This window comes from Ambystoma mexicanum, chromosome 9 (assembly GCF_040938575.1).
Source record: "Ambystoma mexicanum isolate Mex_15411 chromosome 9, UKY_AmexF1_1, whole genome shotgun sequence".
NCBI classification, from domain to species: domain Eukaryota; kingdom Metazoa; phylum Chordata; class Amphibia; order Caudata; family Ambystomatidae; genus Ambystoma; species Ambystoma mexicanum.
In genome coordinates this window covers 653,934,792-653,954,386 of record NC_090931.1, presented here as the reverse complement: position 1 = coordinate 653,954,386, position 19,595 = coordinate 653,934,792, and the positions used below count along the sequence as shown (strand labels likewise).

General features: G+C 47.3%; 1 protein-coding gene across 1 annotated transcript in view; it reads right to left on the bottom strand.

The window, feature by feature from the left end:
• Positions 1–19,595, bottom strand: part of SCARF1 (scavenger receptor class F member 1) — a 220,976-nt gene that overhangs the window by 51,588 nt on the left and 149,793 nt on the right. Inside the window, exons 9-10 of the mRNA XM_069615410.1 lie at positions 8,570–8,688; positions 7,504–7,638 (exon numbers count right to left, since the gene is read on the bottom strand). Coding sequence (XP_069471511.1) covers positions 7,504–7,638; positions 8,570–8,688 — 254 coding nt within the window. The remainder of the gene's footprint in view (positions 1–7,503; positions 7,639–8,569; positions 8,689–19,595) is intronic.

Here is a 19,595-nt window from a genome sequence, read left to right as displayed (position 1 = left end):
TTGCCTTAATAGTGTGGTTAAAAACATAGTCTCACTGGCACCCACCGTAGTCTGTGGGATGTTGGTAAAGAGTGTGGCCAAGAAGCTTCTGCTGCGCAGATAACGAATACAGCAGGCAAAGCAGGATTGGATCAGCCTGACTTGGGACCCCTTCTCTAAACGCCCCACTATGCAATGGCTCACCCTAATTTGGGACCACTCACAAGGGTGACATGCACATGCAAAGTTGTGTTATGTTACAAAGCTTTTATGCTGTACCAAATCGCCATCACGGTGGTCTCAGAGCACAGAGGCTTGTTTACAAGTTTGCGCAATGCGCCCTCGCCAGGAAGAAAATGGACAGAGGTGTAGGGGCCGTGGAAAGAGGAGGGATAAAGTAAAAAGGGCAGTTTAAAGAGGGAGGGATGATGTCAGTGATAGTTCGGCCCATGTTCATCCGACCAACATGGATTGCAGATCTGGAGTGTAGACAATTTAGAGAGTAAACTCAAAGGGGTCTGTAGGAGCTGGGGGTATTCCTTGAAGGCTGTTCTAAAAAATGGTACATAAAAGAGTAAATAATTGTAGCGTGTCTCATAACTTTGAGATGTGCCCAAACAAATCCCTTGTAATTCAGAGCCTTTTTAGGGCCTCATTACACGGTAGGCGGTGAGCCATGGCGCTATTAGCGCCATGGCTCATGCCGGTAAAATACCGGCACCGCCTTGGCGGAAAGGGGATTTACCGCCCCATTCCAAGGTTGGAGGGGCGTAAATCCCCCTTCCGCCATTGCCCTTCCCCATTCCCATTTCTGCCCCATAGTGCTCTATGGGAATGGGGAAGGTGCTAATTACGGCACCGCAATTTTGCGGTGCCGTAATTAGCTCCGAGGTCCCTTAGCGGGTTGGATTTTAATGCCTGCAAAAAGCAGGCGTTAAATCCCCCAACCCGCAAAGGGACCTCGTAGTAAGGCGGTAGGGATTTACCGGTACCGGCATTTTACCGGTACCGGTAAATCCCTACCGCCATCCGTGTAATGAGGCCCTTAGTGTCAGTGAATACTATTAATTTCTAGACCAAACAAACTCCAACATAGTAATGCTGGGACTGCCAAGAGTGGAGGTCAAGTCTAGAAAACATTGTGTAATAGGCGAATGCGACCTGAGACTTACAGAGAGGCTGCCTGTTCTCACGTATGCAGTTAAAGCCTGGCGCCCTAGCAGAATAAAGTGTTACAGGCGAGCACCCTATTGTGCAAAATGCGTGTGTCGCTAACATTAAGGTGAATAAACTTAATTAAACACACTTAGTTGAAGGAGGGGAAGATGGCTATGCTGATGTAGAGACTTAAACTATTTCAATTGTTACTAATGAGAATTGCTGGCATCATTGGGACGTTTGAGAGCTTTATGCCACAGCAAAGAGACCCAAAAAGGCTGACATCGATGAAATGGAAGGCCCTCTTTCAGGCGAGAGGCTAACAATATAAGCACCAGTGCACTATGGTGTGAAATGTTTCTGTGGGTAACATTCAGGTGAATAATAAGACTAAAAACGCCTGGTCGAATGAGGTGAATGGAGGATATGGTGCAGTCGGACCCCAAGGATTCTTGGGGACCACATGGGTGTACCCCTAGGTTTCTCTCAACTCAGAAACACTATACATAGACCAACAAAGTCACTCATACACGACTATTTCGAATCCCTCACTACATATCAAAAAGGGACCTCTACAACCAACTTTGATCGATGCCATCGCTGCATGCAATACATCCTGGTAGCATGGTTACCTGAGATTCCCATCTGGACACAACTGCCACTATACCCGTGACACAAAACACCTACAACCAGACCCACACACAATAACTGGGTACTTCCAAACTGCATGCACTAATAATACAACAGCAAAGTGATCTAACTTCCCACTAGCATTACCCACCAACCTCTATTTCATATCTGCTAGAGTGTCTGTAGAACATGCAAATCCCAGTAACATAGCATAACTACAGCCTATCTTTGCTCCTTTCCCCCTACTTCTCCTTTGGAAATGGCACCCATCCCTGTGACTTCTTTAGCCCCTGTTTTTTGCAGCCCCTGTCTGGGCAAAGGTGTGCAACACTCTTTCCCCACACCAGGGGCAGCCCCCACGGGAAAACACCACACCCACCCTCCAGACCAGCTGTAAAGGAACGGGCGTGCCAAAATGCAACAAAAATTGTTGTTAAACAGAACATGGGCTACGCCCTGAACCCTTACCTTACTCCACTCCAATGGGACACAGACACCAAGGTGGATTTTTAAGGGAGCCCAATGGAGCCCCTCTTTATTTATAAAAACACAATCTCAATTTCTTATTAAACAAGTCTCACCCTTCCTCCCTGACACTAATCCCTTTCTATGTTCCCCTGGTGTAATTTCTTTCTAAAGAGATCTGCCCCGTCTGCCCACCCTTCCTTAGAATGGTCATAGGGGGACCTGACATGACAGACCTTTGACCTACACTTGACACCACCCACTGTAGAAGGGGGCCTGCAGATAGCCCCCAGTGGGTAGTCCCAGCACCTAGGCGGCCTCTGGCAGGCTGCCACTTCCCTTACCTGTCTCACGCCAGGGTACACACAACACCTTTCTCGGATCTATGTGATGTTAACGAATTAAATTTCAGAGAATACTTTTTTGCCGAACCTTTTTTACTGAAAAAATATTGATTCTTTTTTAATTTGGGGGGTCCCCCCAAATGCCCCGTTTCCCTGTGCTTCTAAACCTTCTCAACCCCCTCTGCACCCCTTTTTACCCCTTTACCCCACCCCCATATACATTTAAATTAAAATTTTAATATTTTTTCATTATTTCGGTAAAAAAAAGTCATTCTCTGTTTTCTATTCGGTAACATCACTGAAAACCACCTTTTTCCATTCCTCCCACATTACACAAGTGAAGCTATACTTAACACTATATGCATTGCACTTCTTAGCTATTAAAATACTCTACATCTATCTAAGAACTTTTACTTTACATTCTTATACCTATACACAAATACACATTTACAAACACAACAAACAATATATTAAAAACATATTATAATACATAGGGGTGACTGCGCAAGTCAGCCACCCCTTTGCAGTACTTCGTCTCTGATGCGGTCCTTGGTGGTTATGGGGGATCTGCCCCCAGCTGACAATAGGGACTATCCGCCTCAGGCTGCTCCTCTGGGGTGGCCAGCTCTACCACACAGGCCACCAGATCTCACTGTGCCTTGCCCATGCACAGTAATGTTCTCAGGTGGCCCCATGCACGAGGGGCCACAACACTCACAGCCAAGACATAGGGGGCTGCTCTAGGCCATGACACCGAGGCAGCCACCACTTGCTGCTGCTTCATTTAGCTCCTTTTTTTTCCACTGTTCCCCAATGGTTTTCTATAGAATCCTTTCTCCCCTGACCAGCCCATTCTTGGGCAGGATAGCTGTATTTGGTTTTCCCTTCTCATTCAACATTACATCCAGCCCCAGGATGGGCTGGACGCTTCATTTCAGGTGGGTTCTCCAAATAAACACAAATACTGCACAATACACAAACACTAAATAAAGTGTTATATACATACACCCTGGTGTATCTGTCTTTATTTCTACATTTCCCTTAGGGGACATATGTAGCCCAACCTAGCCAGGCCCCATTTGGAAAATGGGCTACACTTCCAACCCCTCCTGTGGGCCTGCTGACCCATTTTCCCTGCAGACTATCAAGGAGCTTGCTCCCATTACCTGCCCTTATCGCGCATCCCTCTTCAACCTTCATCTTTCCCTTAAAGTCTTTCCAGCCTGCTTCAAGGTAGCAACTGCCCTAGCAATGCTCAAGAAGACCTCAACTGACAACAACAATACTGCAAACTACTGGCCTGTTTCTCTCCTCCCACACTATTGTAAATTCCTTGAACATCTCATCTTCAACAGAATCTACTTGGACCTCTAATCGAATGTCCTTCCCGAACTTCTCTAATCTAGATTTTGCAGCTGTTCATCTACCAGGTCTGCCCCGATCCACATTCTAAATTTCTGACATCTGCTCAGCACTCCAAACGTTCCTCTCCTCTTGTTCTACTTGGCATTTTAGCTGCTTTTGACACAGTGGACCTCTCGTGTCTTCTTCTGACCCTTTTCGACCTCGACATTCAGGACACCGCTCTTGCATGGGTTGTCTCTTAACTTCGCAATCCGTCCCTTTTCAACTCTTGAAAGACAGACACCTCTGATTTAACCCCCTCCTTGTTGGCGTACTCCAAGACCCCATTCTTGGCCCCGTACAGTTCACCATTTTAACCTCCTCCCTAGGTCAAATAATCTGTGAACTTGTAGGGGGTCCCCAATGAGTACGCACAGTGCAAAGTCAGGGACAATCAGAAATTAAAAAACGTATTTATGTATGGCCATATAACAATGAGAAAAAATACTACTAGCATGTAATGTTCTCACACAACACTAAATAAAAGAATATATATATATATATATATATATATATATATATATATATATATATATATATATATATATATATATAAGATATATATATAATCACTGGAGTATATCTAAATACATACCAAACCTCTGAAAAGGAAGGCGAGTATTAGTATGCATCATTACAGTCCACGGAGATACAACACTAACTTTAGAAGTCCATCCCTAAAATGTATGGGGCCTTGTGCCCAAAAGTTCACCAACGTTCCATACAGTTTTGTTAGGCTGGAACAATGAGTGTAGGGTCTCTGGGGTCCAATGAACAGTTCCAAGTGGTAGAGGACAAGCTGTTCTAACCACCAAAAGTGTCCCCAACGTTCGGCCTGCCTGCGCGAACTTCAGCCCTTGATGCCCAGGGGTTGCAGGTTCGAGCACTTCTCCAGTCGACGACAAATGCTGGTGCAAGGTCGTCAGGTGGGAGAATGCAGCAGAACTCGATGCAGAGCCCCCCTCAGTACTGGACTGGACATAGGAAAGCAGTTTCGGATGACGGCCACCGATGCACAGTGACTCAGGAGGACTCACTTGCCATGGTCATACTTCGCCTCATATCTCGGGTCCCCTTGATGCTAGGACCACAACATTTTGCAGAGTTGAGTTTTGTATCACAAGCAGAGGATCCCTCATGTTCCAGGCCTCAACTCAGAACAGCGATGCCTACAGCGCGGTAGACCCATATTTTGAGCTGGTCAGCCACTGGGTGGCCCAGGGGCACTTCCGAAGGTTCTTCTTCATAGGATTCCGAGCTGACATCGAGAATAGATGTTAGCCCCACTCCAAGGGTCGCAGCTGCTTCGCAGGACTGCTGGAGTTCAGCAGCAAGACAAAGCTCTTCCAGGACAGCAGCAGAAGTTGGTCGCAAGGCCTTCTTCCAATGGGTCCAGGGACTCCTTGCCGGTTTTGCAGCTGCACAGGATACTTGCCTCCTTTGATTTCTTCCAGGATCTCTCTAGAGTGGGTGCAGGGGTCCTGCTCTTATCCAAGAAAACAGGTAGGAGCTGAAACTCCTACTAGCCAATCAAAGATCTGACCCACACACAGACCCCAGCAGTGGTCCAATCAGGACAGCTGGTGACACAAGTCATGAATGAATACCACGCAAACACACCGAAAACAGTTTGTGGATTGGGACCAGGCAGTTCCCACCCACTACCAGCAAACGCCCATGGCCCTGCAGTTGAACGCGAAAAGCCTCTGCTATCCCATGCACTGGAAGGTCATATAAGCTGAAGGCTTCACGGCACAGTAAAAAAGAGCAGGTCAGAATCAAGAATAAAAGCAAAAGGTTTGGGGGTCCACAGAAATGGAAGGAAAGGTTTTATTATAACTGTTCTGTTTTATTTGACCGAATGTTACATTTGACTGAATTTGGCCAGTAACATTCGATCAAATAAAACCGAACAATTAGGCAAATACATACTGAACATGTGGAGCGGGGGTTACGAGGGTGTCCCCCGCTCCCTATGTTCGGTATGTATTAACCTTGGGGGTTTGCAGGGGCGTCCCCCACTTCCTAAATATTGGAGGCGGGGAGAGGAGGGGACCGAAAAAAAAAGAAAAGAAGAAAAAAGACCTTGCTGCATCGGATCAGACCCGCGTTAGAGGGAAGGATCGGACGCCGGAGGGCTGAAGTGGACCAGGCGGCAAGCAAAGAGGTTAGTAGGGAAGGGGGAAGGTGGGTGGGGCGTGGGTTGGTGTGAGCATGTTTGATCATCGGAGAAGTGATCGCATGCGGGCTGTTTTTTTCTAACAGTTTGTCACAATCATTTCTCAGACGATCAAACACCCCCAAACCGAAGGAAAGGTGCTGTAAAGAGAATCTTTAACTAACAAAAGGCATAGGGAGGCCATCCTCAAACGCCTTATGTGCAATACCTTCAATTGATAGAAAAAGAAGGAATGAGAACAGCACAAGTCCTCTAGTGGATGCAAAAGGACACTTTGTAGAACGTCAGATGCACAATAAATAGACCAACTTAAAGCTCAAGGTTACTTACAAAAAACAGTTTCACATGTTACATCCCATTCTAGCATCATTGCATGAAGAGTCTCAGAGAACACCAGGATCCCCTTCAATATAAAGCAGAGGCCTGGCTTTTCAAACAAGACCCAATGTCCCACGTGTTCAAGTGAGCATAAGACTCCAAAGCTTCAATAAAATTAGAAAATGATTATAAAGGTGAATGTTATAGGTGTAGCATGTAATACAACCCGGGCTGCCTTACAGTTCAGTGGGAGAAGAGAGTGAAGGGGATGAAGAATATAGAGCGATGGACGATTAAATATAGAATGAGAGGATGAAGAAACATGGACGAAAGGAAGTTAAAAATAGTACAAATATAAAAATTACAAAAATGAAAAGGACCAGGACAAAAAATATCCTAGGCAAGCAGATCTCCATGGCCGGGCCTCTTCCCTGCAATGTCTTCAGACGACCCTTCCTGTTCCTTCCCTTTCTCCTTAATGGTTACATTTATCTGTAGAGCTCTGAAAAGAATTGAGAATTGGAGTGGAGAGAGATAAAGCAAGTGTGGGGTACATATATGGTTATTTCCCTAGGTATTCAGGGCATCTGGGAAGATAGACTTCAGAGCTTAAGGACAGTTAGACTGTCCAGGATGCAGCACTCTCCTAAGACTGGCCTTGGGCTCCACACCACAAGGCTTGATTGTGTAGAGGACCAGGGGGTCTTGAGCAGTTTTCAAGGATCATGCCAGCCAGTCAAGTTGTAGGATTATTGTGTCCACTCCAAAGGTGTTAGGCTCCTGAAGTGCCACATCTCTCACTAATTTAGAGTGAAATTTAGATTGCAGATGTACAGTAAATTGATCACAAGACAGTTTACCGTCCCGGCCTTGTTTATGCCAACACATGGGGCATTGGTGAAGGTACAGTGATGAAAACTAAGATAGAAGCAAAAGGAGTCATAAAAGAAACATACACACACACAGCCAGCACGTGATTCATGTGGCGCATTAGGTTTAGGAGTAGTAAAGATCTGGTGCTCTTACCTTCTCGGGGCGGGGTACAGTAGATGGGGTCCCCTTCTTCACTGTCAAAGGAAGAGAAGCTCCCATTGTCCCAGCCAGTGGATGGAGACTCAATGAAACTGTGGTTAAAGGGGATCTCTGTGTCGTGATGAGACACTGAAAGAGAGGCGACTAAAGTGAGTATTAAGGGCAGCAAGTGGAACCAACTAATCAACAACACAAGGGGTTTCAAACACCACCTCCAGCAAAAGTGGACTAACAGTGTGAGGCCAGCCCATCCTATTCCTTTCCTGCACCATAGGTCCTTGTGTCATATCCTTTAGCTTCTCTGGATCTAAGGAAGTAAAGTCTATGGTGGGCAGATTGGATGGGTAGGGGTGGGATGGGCAAAGCCTACATTCACCTGCACCCCTGGTCTCACCTGTCGCTGTAGTTTCACATTCCCTCCTCTAGGAGCGTATCTGCCCCACCACAGGATATAAAAAGATTCTTCCATTTCCTCTCCCTATGTTTTAAATACAGAGGGCCTCATTACGAGGTTGGAGGTAGCCGTGGAGCTATTAGCTCCATGGCTGCCTCCAAAACCCTTCCGACTCCGCCCTGGTGAATGGAGCAATTACCGGTCCATTCCGAGGTCGGAGGGACCGGTAATTCCCCATTCACCAGGGCCATTCCCCATTCCCATATGAGCCACCATAGGGCTCAGTGGGAATGGGGAAGGCGCTAATAACGGTACCGCAAATTGCGGTACCGTTATTAGCTCTAGAGTCCCTTTAAGGGTCCCGTCCTTAACGCCTGCAAAATCCAGGCATTAGGGAAGGACCCGCAAAGGGAACTCGTAGTAGGGAGATAAAGGATTACCGGCACCGGCGCCCTTACCGCTGCCGGTAATCCCTTACCTCCCACCTCGTAATGAGGTCCAGAGTTTTAGGAGATTGAAGCTGGGGGGCGAAGGGGGGAGTGCCTCTCCAATAATAGCCCCCAAAAATGTACCGCTTATGTACAGTACCATTAATGATATACGTTCGACCACAATGAAATGTGATATGCAGTGGTGAAATTAGTTTTGAATTAATTCCATTCTTACCAGTGACCCAGGGGAGTCTGGTGTTTCCCAGGGAGGCACATGGACACATGGAGCTCAGTCCTGCTATTACACCATGAAAGTGGTGTTTCACCCCGGACATAGCACCACCGTCAGCAGCCCTGCAAGAGAGGAGATCACCATCAGTGTCTAGGCATGAGGAGATATAGTGTAACAGAGGTAACTATTTCATATGACCCTTTTTTTAGTTATGAATTATAACATCAAATTGTGAAAAAATGCAAGAGCAAAGAAAATGAGCCAACTAAGGGAGAAACAGTCTCCATCCCACCCCCTCAAACCCCCCCGCCACTGATAATCATCAGCTGAATTTACTTTGATGATAAAAGGGTTTCAATATTCAAATCAATTATACACTTGATCACAAATGAGTAAACTGTCATGGATTGAGAACGGACCGCTCTCCTCTCCATCGTTGCACAATCACCCTAGCGCAGGATGTCAGCATAACTATCAAATCTCCATGAACTCGACAAAGTCTATCAAGACGTTGGACCTTACACCCACTTTGGTATCAGGCAATAATGTCCCCATACATAATGTATTATTAATAGTCACCACTTGTGGAGATGGCAACTCAGCCACTAAATGACGAAAAATGTACAAGTCTGGAATAAAGTCATTCAGTCTTCTTTCGTAAGTAGGGACAACCAGCTCTTGCCATTCCAGCAGCAATCGCTGTTTACAATAAGTATCCCAAACAAACAAGTGGTTGACCTTGGCTTTTTGGTCCGCCTGGTTAATTATCGTATTTCAATATTCACCCTAGTCAAAAGTGCAGCCAACCGAGAACATGCCTATGTCAGAATGGAGAAATGTGCCCATCTACATTTCATTTCGCATCTCAGGGATCGGTTTGGGAAGGGCCCATCTGGCGTATTTTGGTTGGTATCGGTTAGGCCCAGTGTCAGAATTCCTACAGGATGAGGTTGGGTTGTGCCTACATTGAACCTAGTTCACTATAGTACGACAGGTCAAAATGGCTGACTCCAGATCTGGCTTCCATCTCTATTAGTTCATCCACTTTTCCTGTGCGAGTTCTCGATTTGCAGCTTGATAAATGCTCGATATACTTTTCTCAGTCTTCTACATCAAACACACTAGTTGCAAGAGAATGGTGGGCTCACACCTGCTGGGAGAGTTTCCCAACGATCTCTAGGCAATTTTTACAGAAGATTTGAAGCCATACTTTGGTTCTGTTGGAACCTAGAACTCAACCCGAATGGAACTGGGCGCCCAAATCACACATATATATATATATATATATAATACATTACTCACTGTAATCGTATTTCTGATGCTTGTATCTGCTTAGATTCACATGCTGTGCATAGGCCGACATCTAGTGGAAGCTGCAGAGTATTACAGTTTGTTTTTCGAAACTCGAAAATGGGCGTCGACACAGGGCGTGCCAGTAATACTATCCCTAGTGTGACGTCCACTGTACCCAAGATCCCTCACGCGTCTAGGATCCTCAGATTGTATTTTTTCTGACATGAGGTAGCATGAGGAGTAGCGTGAGTACAGATAATCCAAGCAGATAGACAGAAAGGTAAGACTACAAGCAATCATGCGCCTTCTCTCAGAGGGGAGGAAGGGTGGGTCGCATGTGAATCTAAGCAGATACAAGCATCAGAAATACGATTACGGTGAGTAATGTATCCCTTCTGAGGCTTGTGGAATCTGCTTAGATCACATGCTGTGCATAGATTAGCGAGCAGTTCCTGAAGGAGGTGGGATGTGAGAAGGGTCATGAGCAAATAAGTGTCTTAGAACCACTTGTCCCACTTGTGTATCTGCCTTGGAGTGGGTGTTAATGCAGTAATGCTGAGTAAAAGTGTGAATAGAGCTCCAAGTAGCTGCTTTGCAAATGGTGTCAAGGGGTACATTTGCCACAGTGGCCCCAATGCCTCTAGTAGAGTGGGCTCTTGGCATGAAAGGCAGAGTTCTTTCAGAGAGTGAGTAACACAGCTGGATACAGTTAATAATCCACTTCGAGATGGCACCTTTAGAGACGTGATCCCCCTCTCTGCCTGTAGCTACGGAGACAAACAGTTGATCTGTTTTTCTTAGCGGTCTGGTTTTATTTACATAGTAGAGGACCGCCCTGCACACATCTAGGGTGTGTAGTTTCACCTCAGTCGAGCTTTGCGGGTCCTGGTAGAAAGCCGGAAGCTCGATGGACTGGTTTACATGGAATTTTGATATAAATTTAGGTGAGAACCTAGGGTGTGTGCGTAAAACCAGTTTGTCTTTATGGACAGTAAAGAAGGGATCCTGCACTGACAGAGCCTGAATTTCACTGACCCTTCTTATAGAAGTAATAACTACTAAGAAGGCCGTTTTATAAGTCAGGTGTTTGAGACTGCTTTTATGCATGGGTTGGAAAGGGGCGCCCATGAGCTTGGCTAGCACCACATTAAGGTCCCACCCTGGTGGTGGGTTTGAAATAGGAGGGTGAAGTCTCTTTACTCCTTCCATGAAGGCTTTAACTACTGGTACTTTCCACCACAAAACCTTGCTATGGGAAGTGGCGTAAGCCGACAGGGCTGCCAGGTGTACTTTCAGTGAGTTAAAAACCAATCCTGCATCTAGCAGGTGGAGGATGTATGTAACAATAGTGGAAGGAGTGCAATCAATCGGGTTGATTTGTCTACTCTGGCACCAGATAACGAACCTCTTCCACTTGTCAAAGTAACAGTGCCTTGTGTTTGGTTTCCTAGATTCCTTTAGGATGTCCATACACCTCTGTGGCAAATTGAGATGTCCAAACTATATGACGATAGGAGCCATGCTGCCAGGTTAATTGAGTTGGGTTGCTGGTGCACTGTTTGACCTTGGTGCTGGGACAGTAGGTTGTACCAGGCTGGAAGTTTGATGGGCTCCCACACCGCCATCCTGCGTAGGTGTGGGAACCACGGTTGTCTTGCCCACATGGGAGCAACTAGGACGAGCGTCATCGACTTTCTGTTCATCTTGTTCACCACTTTCCTGATGAGAGGAGTTGGTGGAAAAGCGTACGCAAACATCCCTGACCAGTTCATCCACAGGGCGTTCCCCTGGGAGTCTGGTTGGGGGAACCTGGATGCAAATCCTGGGCATTGTCTGTTTTCGCTTGTGGCGAATAAGTCTATAGTGGGGAAACCCCACTTAGAGAAGATATCTTCTACGACCTCTCTGTGTAGAACCCATTTGTGTTCCTCTGGGAGGGAGTCTCTGCTCAGAGCATCCGCTAGGAATTGAGCTCCCCTGGAACATGTTGTGATGACAGGAAGATGTTCCGTCTGAGTGCCCATATCCAGATTTTCTGGGCAAGCTTGGACAGATTTGGCGATCGAGTCCCTCCTTGCTTGTTCAGGTAGAACATGGCTGTTGTGGTGTCCGTCCGGATTTGCACTGACAGGTTTAGTAGGTGGGGCTCGAACGCCTGAAGATCTCTGAATACTGCCAGAAGCTCTAGCAGGTTGATGTGGTTCTTGGCCACTGAGTGAGACCAGAGACCCTGAGCTGTGTGGTGGAGATGGTGAGCTCCCCACCCCGTCAGACATGCATCTGTAGTGACTACTGCCTGTACGGGATCGTAAAAGGGTTTCCCCTGTGCGAGATTCTCTCTTGTCCACCAGTGAAGGCTTTGTACCAGTGTTGGCGAAACGACCACTAGATCGTCCCACTGACCACTTGCCTGAGACCACTGTTTCGCCAACCATTCCTACATGGGACGCATGAGCAGGCGTGCGTGGGGGACCAGGTAAATACATGACGCCATCATGCCCAGTAGACGCATTGCTTTGCGTACCGTTATTTGTTGACCGGACTGATAATGCGGAATTTGCAGTAGTATATTCCGAATTCATTCTTCTGAAGGAAAGGTCAACCCCTCTTGAGTATCTAGGATTGCTCCTAGGAATTGTTTGGAGGTGCTTGGCACCAGGCTTGACTTTTTCTCGTTGATTGAGAAGCCTAACTCGTGGAGGAGGTCGATAGTCCTTTAAATGTTTGTCCTGAAAATTCCTGGGGTTTCCCCCCGTTATGAGCCAGTCGTCCAGATAAGGGTACACTGGGATTGCCTCCCTGCGTAGGTATGCAGCCGCCACCGCCAGTACCTTGGTGAATACCCTTGGTGCCGAAGCTATCCCGAAGGGCAGTACCTTGAATTGGTAGTGTCGACTGTCCAACTTGAGGCGCAAATACTTTCTGTGCGCTGGGAACATGGAAATATGAAAATAAGCATCTTTCATATCCAAGGTTGCCATGTAATCCCCCTTTTTTAGGAGGGGGATTACCTCTTGTAGCGTGGTCATACGAAACTTTTGGGGCTTGACATACTTGTTGGCAGGCCGTAAATCCAATACTGGGCGCATTGTCAAGTCTTTCTTTGGCACAAGGAAGTAAGTTGAATAAATACCCTTGTTTACCTGGTGTCCCGGGACGAGTTCTATCGCGTCCTTTTCTAGCAGAATGGCGATCTCCTCGAGGAGAATCTTCTGATGTTCTAAAGAGTGTACTCTTTGTCGTGGAGGATGGTTCCGGGGACGCTGCAGTAGCTCTATACAATATCCTGTGGATATTGTTGACAGCACCCATCTGTCTGATGTGATCCCTTCCCACGCCTGGGTGAAGTTGGAAATGCGTCCCCCTACTGGGGTTTGCGTGAGAAGGGACCCTGACCTGAGCGTCACTGCTTTGGTGGAGGCGTGCCGCCTCCCTTGCTGGGACTGCCTCTGCCTTTACCACGACCTCTCCTATTACCCCTGCCATAACCCTGGGTAGACTGTTGGTTGTTGTTCCACTGTGTACCCTGCCCCTGGGAATAGTTCGATCCTCTCTGGGAATTTTGCCCGCGTGGGCGACGAAAATTACTATTCCCTCTCTGGTTAGGGGTTTATTGGTTAACTGGCCAAGGGACTTGAGTGTTTCGTATTCGTCCATGGCATTCTTCAGTGCGTCTTCGACCGCCTTACCAAACAGATCGGTTTCGACCGGTTTGTCCAACAATGATGCCTGGGTTTCTGCCTTAAAACCAGACTGCCGTAACCACGCATGTCTTTTAATAACAGTGCCTTCTGCTATCAATCTGCCTGCGTTGTCCGCGGCGACGAAAGTTGCTTTCAAAATGCAACCAGAAACGGCTCCACCCTCCGCGGAAATCCGAGCTAACTGGCCCTTTAAAGGTTCAGGAGCAGAGGCTATGAGTGCCGCGACTTCTTCCCACTGATGGCAGTTGTAGCTGGCCAACAGGGTGGTGGAGTTTGCAATCCTTGCTTGATAGGCAGACGTTGAGGCTACTTTCCTGCCGAAACCGTATAGTTTTTTGCTCTCCTTGTCGGGAGGACCTTCGGTGATGATAAGGGTGTTCCTGCCCTCTTACGATTGTTGGTGCCAACTAGGGAGTCTGGCTTCAGATGGCCTCTTATATAGAGAGGGTCAGACTGGACCGCCCTGAAAAGTTTTTCCACCCTGGGATTGACTGCTCTGGTGAGGTTCGGTTTCACCAGGGACGGGTCTATTCTTCGCTGAATGGACTTAAGGATAGGGATGGTCTGGGCAACAGGCCTCCTTTCTCCCACTAACTCTTCTGCGAAGTCCCTCTCCTCCTGGACACCGTGGGTGTCAGTATGGAAATTTTCGTTTAGGAGAGGTTGGTTATCGACCGGGGAGTCGGTAACCGGGGCTTCGTTCTCTACAGGGGAATCTACTCTGTATGTTTCCGGGTCTTCCTCTTCCTCTTCCTGGTCCTCATCATCCCCATAGTAGCCCGTCCCGGTTTGTTCTTCTACCATGCCAAATTCTTGGTCCTCACCAAAGGAAGCCTCTCCTTTATACAGTGAGTATGGTCTTGAGTAAGGTTGTACCTCGAAGGGGTCTGACCTCATCAGTGTTTCAAACCGGGGCTTTTTACTCGGGGGGATAGGATCATTAGAGCCTGAGGGTGTCGCCCTTTGTGGATCATAGGAGAGGAAATGTTCTGGATTTTTGTCATAAAAATCAGCCAAAGAAGACATCCTTGACATGACCCTATCTATGTCTTCACTCGACCATTTTCTGGAACTGGGAATGACTCTCTCAGCAAGTCTATGGGATTTATCTTGAGTAGATTTACTGGTTTTAGACATATCAGCAGACCTGGTTTTGTCTGTCTGTTTAGGGGGAGTGGTGTGTTTCACAGGTGTGGAAGAGAGCAAAGTCTGCTTCTTCTGCTGTTCTCCCCCCTCCCCGTGAGTGGAAAAATGTTTTCCCTGTCCTTTAGTGGCTCCAGAGGTTTTCCAGAGGATCGGGGGTGGAGTCCCTGTCCTTCGAGAGTGGGGCCTTGCTGATTTTGACTGCGGGCTCCGACTCCTGGAGCGCGGCCTGGGGGTGGAAGTCGTCTTCGTCTTCCGACGATCGAACTTCTGTTAGCCTAGGGAGCGAGGCACTCTTGGCAAGAGTGGATGATTGCCTGGGTCATGCGGCGATCTTGATCGCGAGCGCCCAGAGGACACCGAATCGGACCGTTCTGTTTGTGCCTCTTTCCGAGAACTCGACGTCGTCGAGTCTCGGTTGGACTTTGTGTGTTTAGTGTGTGTAGTGTGTGAAGCGCTTGTGTCGCCCGGGGTCTTCCCCATAGCCGCCCTGCCGGACGACCTTCCGAGGTCGGGGGCCTGCGGTCGGCTGTCTTTCGACGCCGTAATGCCCTCGCCGTCCGAAAGTACGGCGTCGCTGCCGTCGCTGAAGGCGCCCTCCGCTGCCATGGCCGCCTGCCTGGCGTGGTGGGGCCAACGCTTCGGAGAACGGTCCTTAAGTGTCTTAGGTTTAAACCTACTACACGCTCTGCAGTTTGCTTCGGGGTGGTCCCTCGGCAAGCAGAGATTGCACGTGCCCTGCCTGTCGACCCAAGGGTATTTGCGATTGCACTTGGGGCAGAATTGAAAAGGGGTACCCTCCATACGCACCGGGCTGTTAAGTGTAGGAAATGTATAAGGTGTACCTATATACCACGAGTGTAGAGTATGTACAACCCCCCACTCTCCCTACTTGCAGGGCATAGGCCAGAGGCCTTCCAAGGCCCGGGCCGAGGCCAGAGGCCTTCCGAGGCCCAAATCCGTCGTGCAGCAGCCGACGGTCGATTTCTTCTCCAGCCGGCGTCGAGTGTCGAAGTTCGACGTTGGGGTGGGGAAGGATGTCAATAGATTAATATTTTAAATATTTTAGCAAACGTATGGCTAAGGCCAGGGGACTCCGCAAAATGCTTCCGACTAGTATGGCGGAAAAAAACAATCTGAGGATCCTAGACGCGTGGACGTCACATTAGGGATAGTATTACTGGCACGCCCTGTGTCGACGCCCATTTTCGAGTTTCGAAAAACAAACTGTAATACTCCGCAGCTTCCACTAGATGTCGGCCTATGCACAGCATGTGATCTAAGCAGATTCCACAAGCTTCAGAAATATATATATATACATATATATATATATTTCTCCATTACAGCCTGTAGAAAAGATAAAACGAGGCACAGGGGCATGCCTGGCTCCAGTGTACATAAACGTGTTCCTTTGTCAGATATAGGTGGGTGGGAAAGCATATGGTCCCATCATGTTGCTTTGTGTTTGTGTGTCTGTGTGGCATATTACGAAGAGTGAAAATAACAAGTTGCCACAGTATTGTCAAACACAAACACTCACTATAGTAAATTCTTTTACACCAACATTGTTCTGTAGAACCAGATTGTTTGATCCCAAAATGTCATAAGGGACCTTGTTATGTTTATGCCCAAAAATCTTGTCCAAAATACATGGACCAAAATGGCCCTCCATGATGTATGGGCATTGTATATTTACCACTATTTGTCCTGTTACGAATATATATTTGTAGAAAAGTGGTTAAAACTAAAATTGATTTGTTTAACCAAAAAGATTGATTGATTACTCGATGACTCAATGAACATTAGAGTGTGTTAGCTTTGTTTGTTCACCCTGATCAACTGGTTATTTTGATTACTTAACCTGCCTGGGTAGATCAGGGCTTCGCCCAGAGCCATATTGACTATTGATATTACGGACAGTGGCCAATGCCAAGGGCCTCAGGTTGGATCAGTTGCGATATTGGACTTCATACAATCCATGCAGATTTATTCATAGGGCTGTAGGGCCAGAGTGGACTTTGAAATTCAAATTACCATATTCATACTTAACACAGAACACATAGTTGGGATTTGAATGTTGCTATTGTTATGTATTCAAAATTGCACCACGAGTCCTAATCATGCACCCAGGAGCAGTACAATCTGGGATTTTTATTTCACATATGTTGCAATCAGGAATCATTGTTTTTTAAAAACGTGTCAAGAATGTGATTGGCTGTGTTCCTTTTGCTTATTAATGTGGATATTCAAGTTGAAGAAACATTCTTGTACGTCACCCACACCATACCCTATCCACCCTGATCATCAAAGATAAAACTGTGGTGCACTGCTCTGATTCACCGACCGCCTCAACAGCCTGCTGTGTAGTAGCCCACTCCAAAACCCCATGTCTACCACCTCTTGGTCTAATACAAATTAATAAGGTGACCAAATCCTGCATTGTGCATTTATGGCCTCCGGTGGAGTTACATTCTCACCAAGAGATCCCTCCATGCTGTTAATTTGGGAGGTTTTGTTCTCTGTTCAGCCGCCAGCCACAGCTCCTTTCAGCATCATCAACCCCAGGTCCATGTACGGCCATTGGTTCCCCTTAAGCATGCTCTGATGGCATTCAGAAATGTTGGTCTGGGTGCATCCTTCTCTACATGAATAATTTGTCATTTGAAGGGAAATTCTCTGTCTCCAGCAAAAGCGGTCTCCTCTATGAGACCTTATGCGCATCCAACTCAGTGGACAGGCGAATAATGTGGATGTGGCTTTTAAAAGTTTGCCAATCCATAATCCTTATTGAGGAAAAGTCCTAATTTAATTGGAAATAATCCACAACAGCCTCTTCTAATTGAACTTGAAAGGCTATAACTTGCAGAGAAGCCAGCCACTGTGAGTAGCTCAATATGCTAATTTAGGGTGAGAAATAGCTATAGATAAGTCCTCAGAGGTACTTTAAGCTGGTAATTCTGTCTGAACGGCGTTCAGCAACTATGAAAGGGTCAGTGTCAAGATTTAGCGCTCCTGGCTGGATACCAAAGTATAAGCAGTCAAAATCCGGGGTCCTCCTGGTAAATTCCCTCCTTTTAAATTGGATGAGGTTTAAAATATGTTAACTGTCACTCTGAGCGAAGCTTATTGTCACGGCTCGGGGAGCCTGGAAGCTCTGGAATAGGTGGAAGCGGCGTACGGATATCCCGATCACGCTTCCTCTACCCAGTGCAGCGGTCTAGTCTTTTCAGCAACGTATCCCGACACAGGTTATAGCCCGCCCCTTCCTGTGTTCGGGTGCGTTGCAACGCTCCTGTTTTTCGGCTGCTGCTTGTCTTTCGTGCTCGTGTCCCCTGCTACCGTTTTGTTTTCCGTACTCAAACCCCCCCTTCCTTGTTAGTTTTCTTGTACCCTCTCCGGTCACCCCGCTCCGGCTCTAGGTACTCTCCTTCCCAGGTTTCTCTTTCCGGAGCTCGCTCCGATTCTTGATTCCTCCCTCTCCCCCTTTCCTCGCTCCCGTTCTCCATTCCCTTCCCGTCCTACCGCCTAACTAACTTCCCTCTATTACTTCGTTCCCGTTTCCTTACCTCCCCTTCCGCCCGTCTTTGTTTACTATTCTTGCCTTTCCGTCTTTTCTATCCTTCCGCCTTTCTTACTTACCTTCCTCCACTCGCCTTTTCTTGTTTATTGGCTCCTTCTGTGTACCGTACCCAGTAATACACTTCGGATTTGCCTTGCCTAGCCCTCTTACCTTGTTGCTGATACTTCGGACTTCCGATTTCTTACCTGCCTCTGCTATTCCTCCTTGGAGGCCTGCTGCCCAGTTCTGGAAGGGTGTGTGCCTCTTCTCCAGCAGATACTCAGCTCCTGCAAGTGTCAAGTGCTTCCTACTACAGACGATTCATCTACAGATCTCTGGGTTTTTTTCAGCCTCTGGCTTTTTTCCCCCAACTCCGCGGCCGCGGAGGGTCACCACCGCTCACCCTTGGGGTGTCGCGGTGGCGGCCTCCTTCGGCCGCTCTCATCTACAAAAAAAAGGGAAGGCCAAGCCTAAGGAGAACCAGACCCTGAACCTACGCCGGGGAATACGAGGTGAGGAGGAAAGGGAAGTAAGGGAGGCCGAGATCCTACAGGATCAAGAGGAGATTCTCGATACCCTTGACACTTATGTAGCTCTACTGCCCTGTCGCCATACCCCCAGCACCCAACTTGCCAACTTATAGTGTAGGAATGAATAAAGCTTGCATTTTGATAATATAAAGCAATAGCAAAGCAACACAGTGCCGCAGTACTGAATTCAGAGCCAATGAGAGCAATTTCATAGGAGGTGGCATTCAAACACACAAAAGAAATCGCTCATTTAAAGGGACGCATCTCTCATTGAGCGAGAAGACCCAACCATCTAGGACCACAAAAACTGAAGCAAACCGGCTGCTGATACTCCCACAATACTTGGATCATACATCCCACAGAACCTTGCCCACCATTGCAAAATTCCCAAAACAGCTTGAGGGCAGCAACTAAAAGTTGAAAACATCAATACGAGTGAGGAGCCTGAATGTATATTTGAGACAAACAGGGGATCATGAAATAAGTGTGACTTTCCCGTTGCCCATCTCTTCAGGCTAGAGGAAAAGACCCTCTATGATGTACTGAACATTTATTTAATGCAGTCCAGCTTCATAACGTTCCACTGGTTCATTGGTTTTAGGCGTGCTGAATGGCGCCTGGGAAGTAGGACATTATGCCCAAGTGGTGGTAACTAATATCCTTCTGCATTCTCACTGCCTTGGAGATTCTCACTGTATCATGGAAATTAACTGGTTTCGAAAGGTTTGTATGTTCGGCCCATGGTGTGAATGCACAGGTAAGAGCTCTGGAAGGCGAGGGTGTGGCGGCTGCCAGCGCAG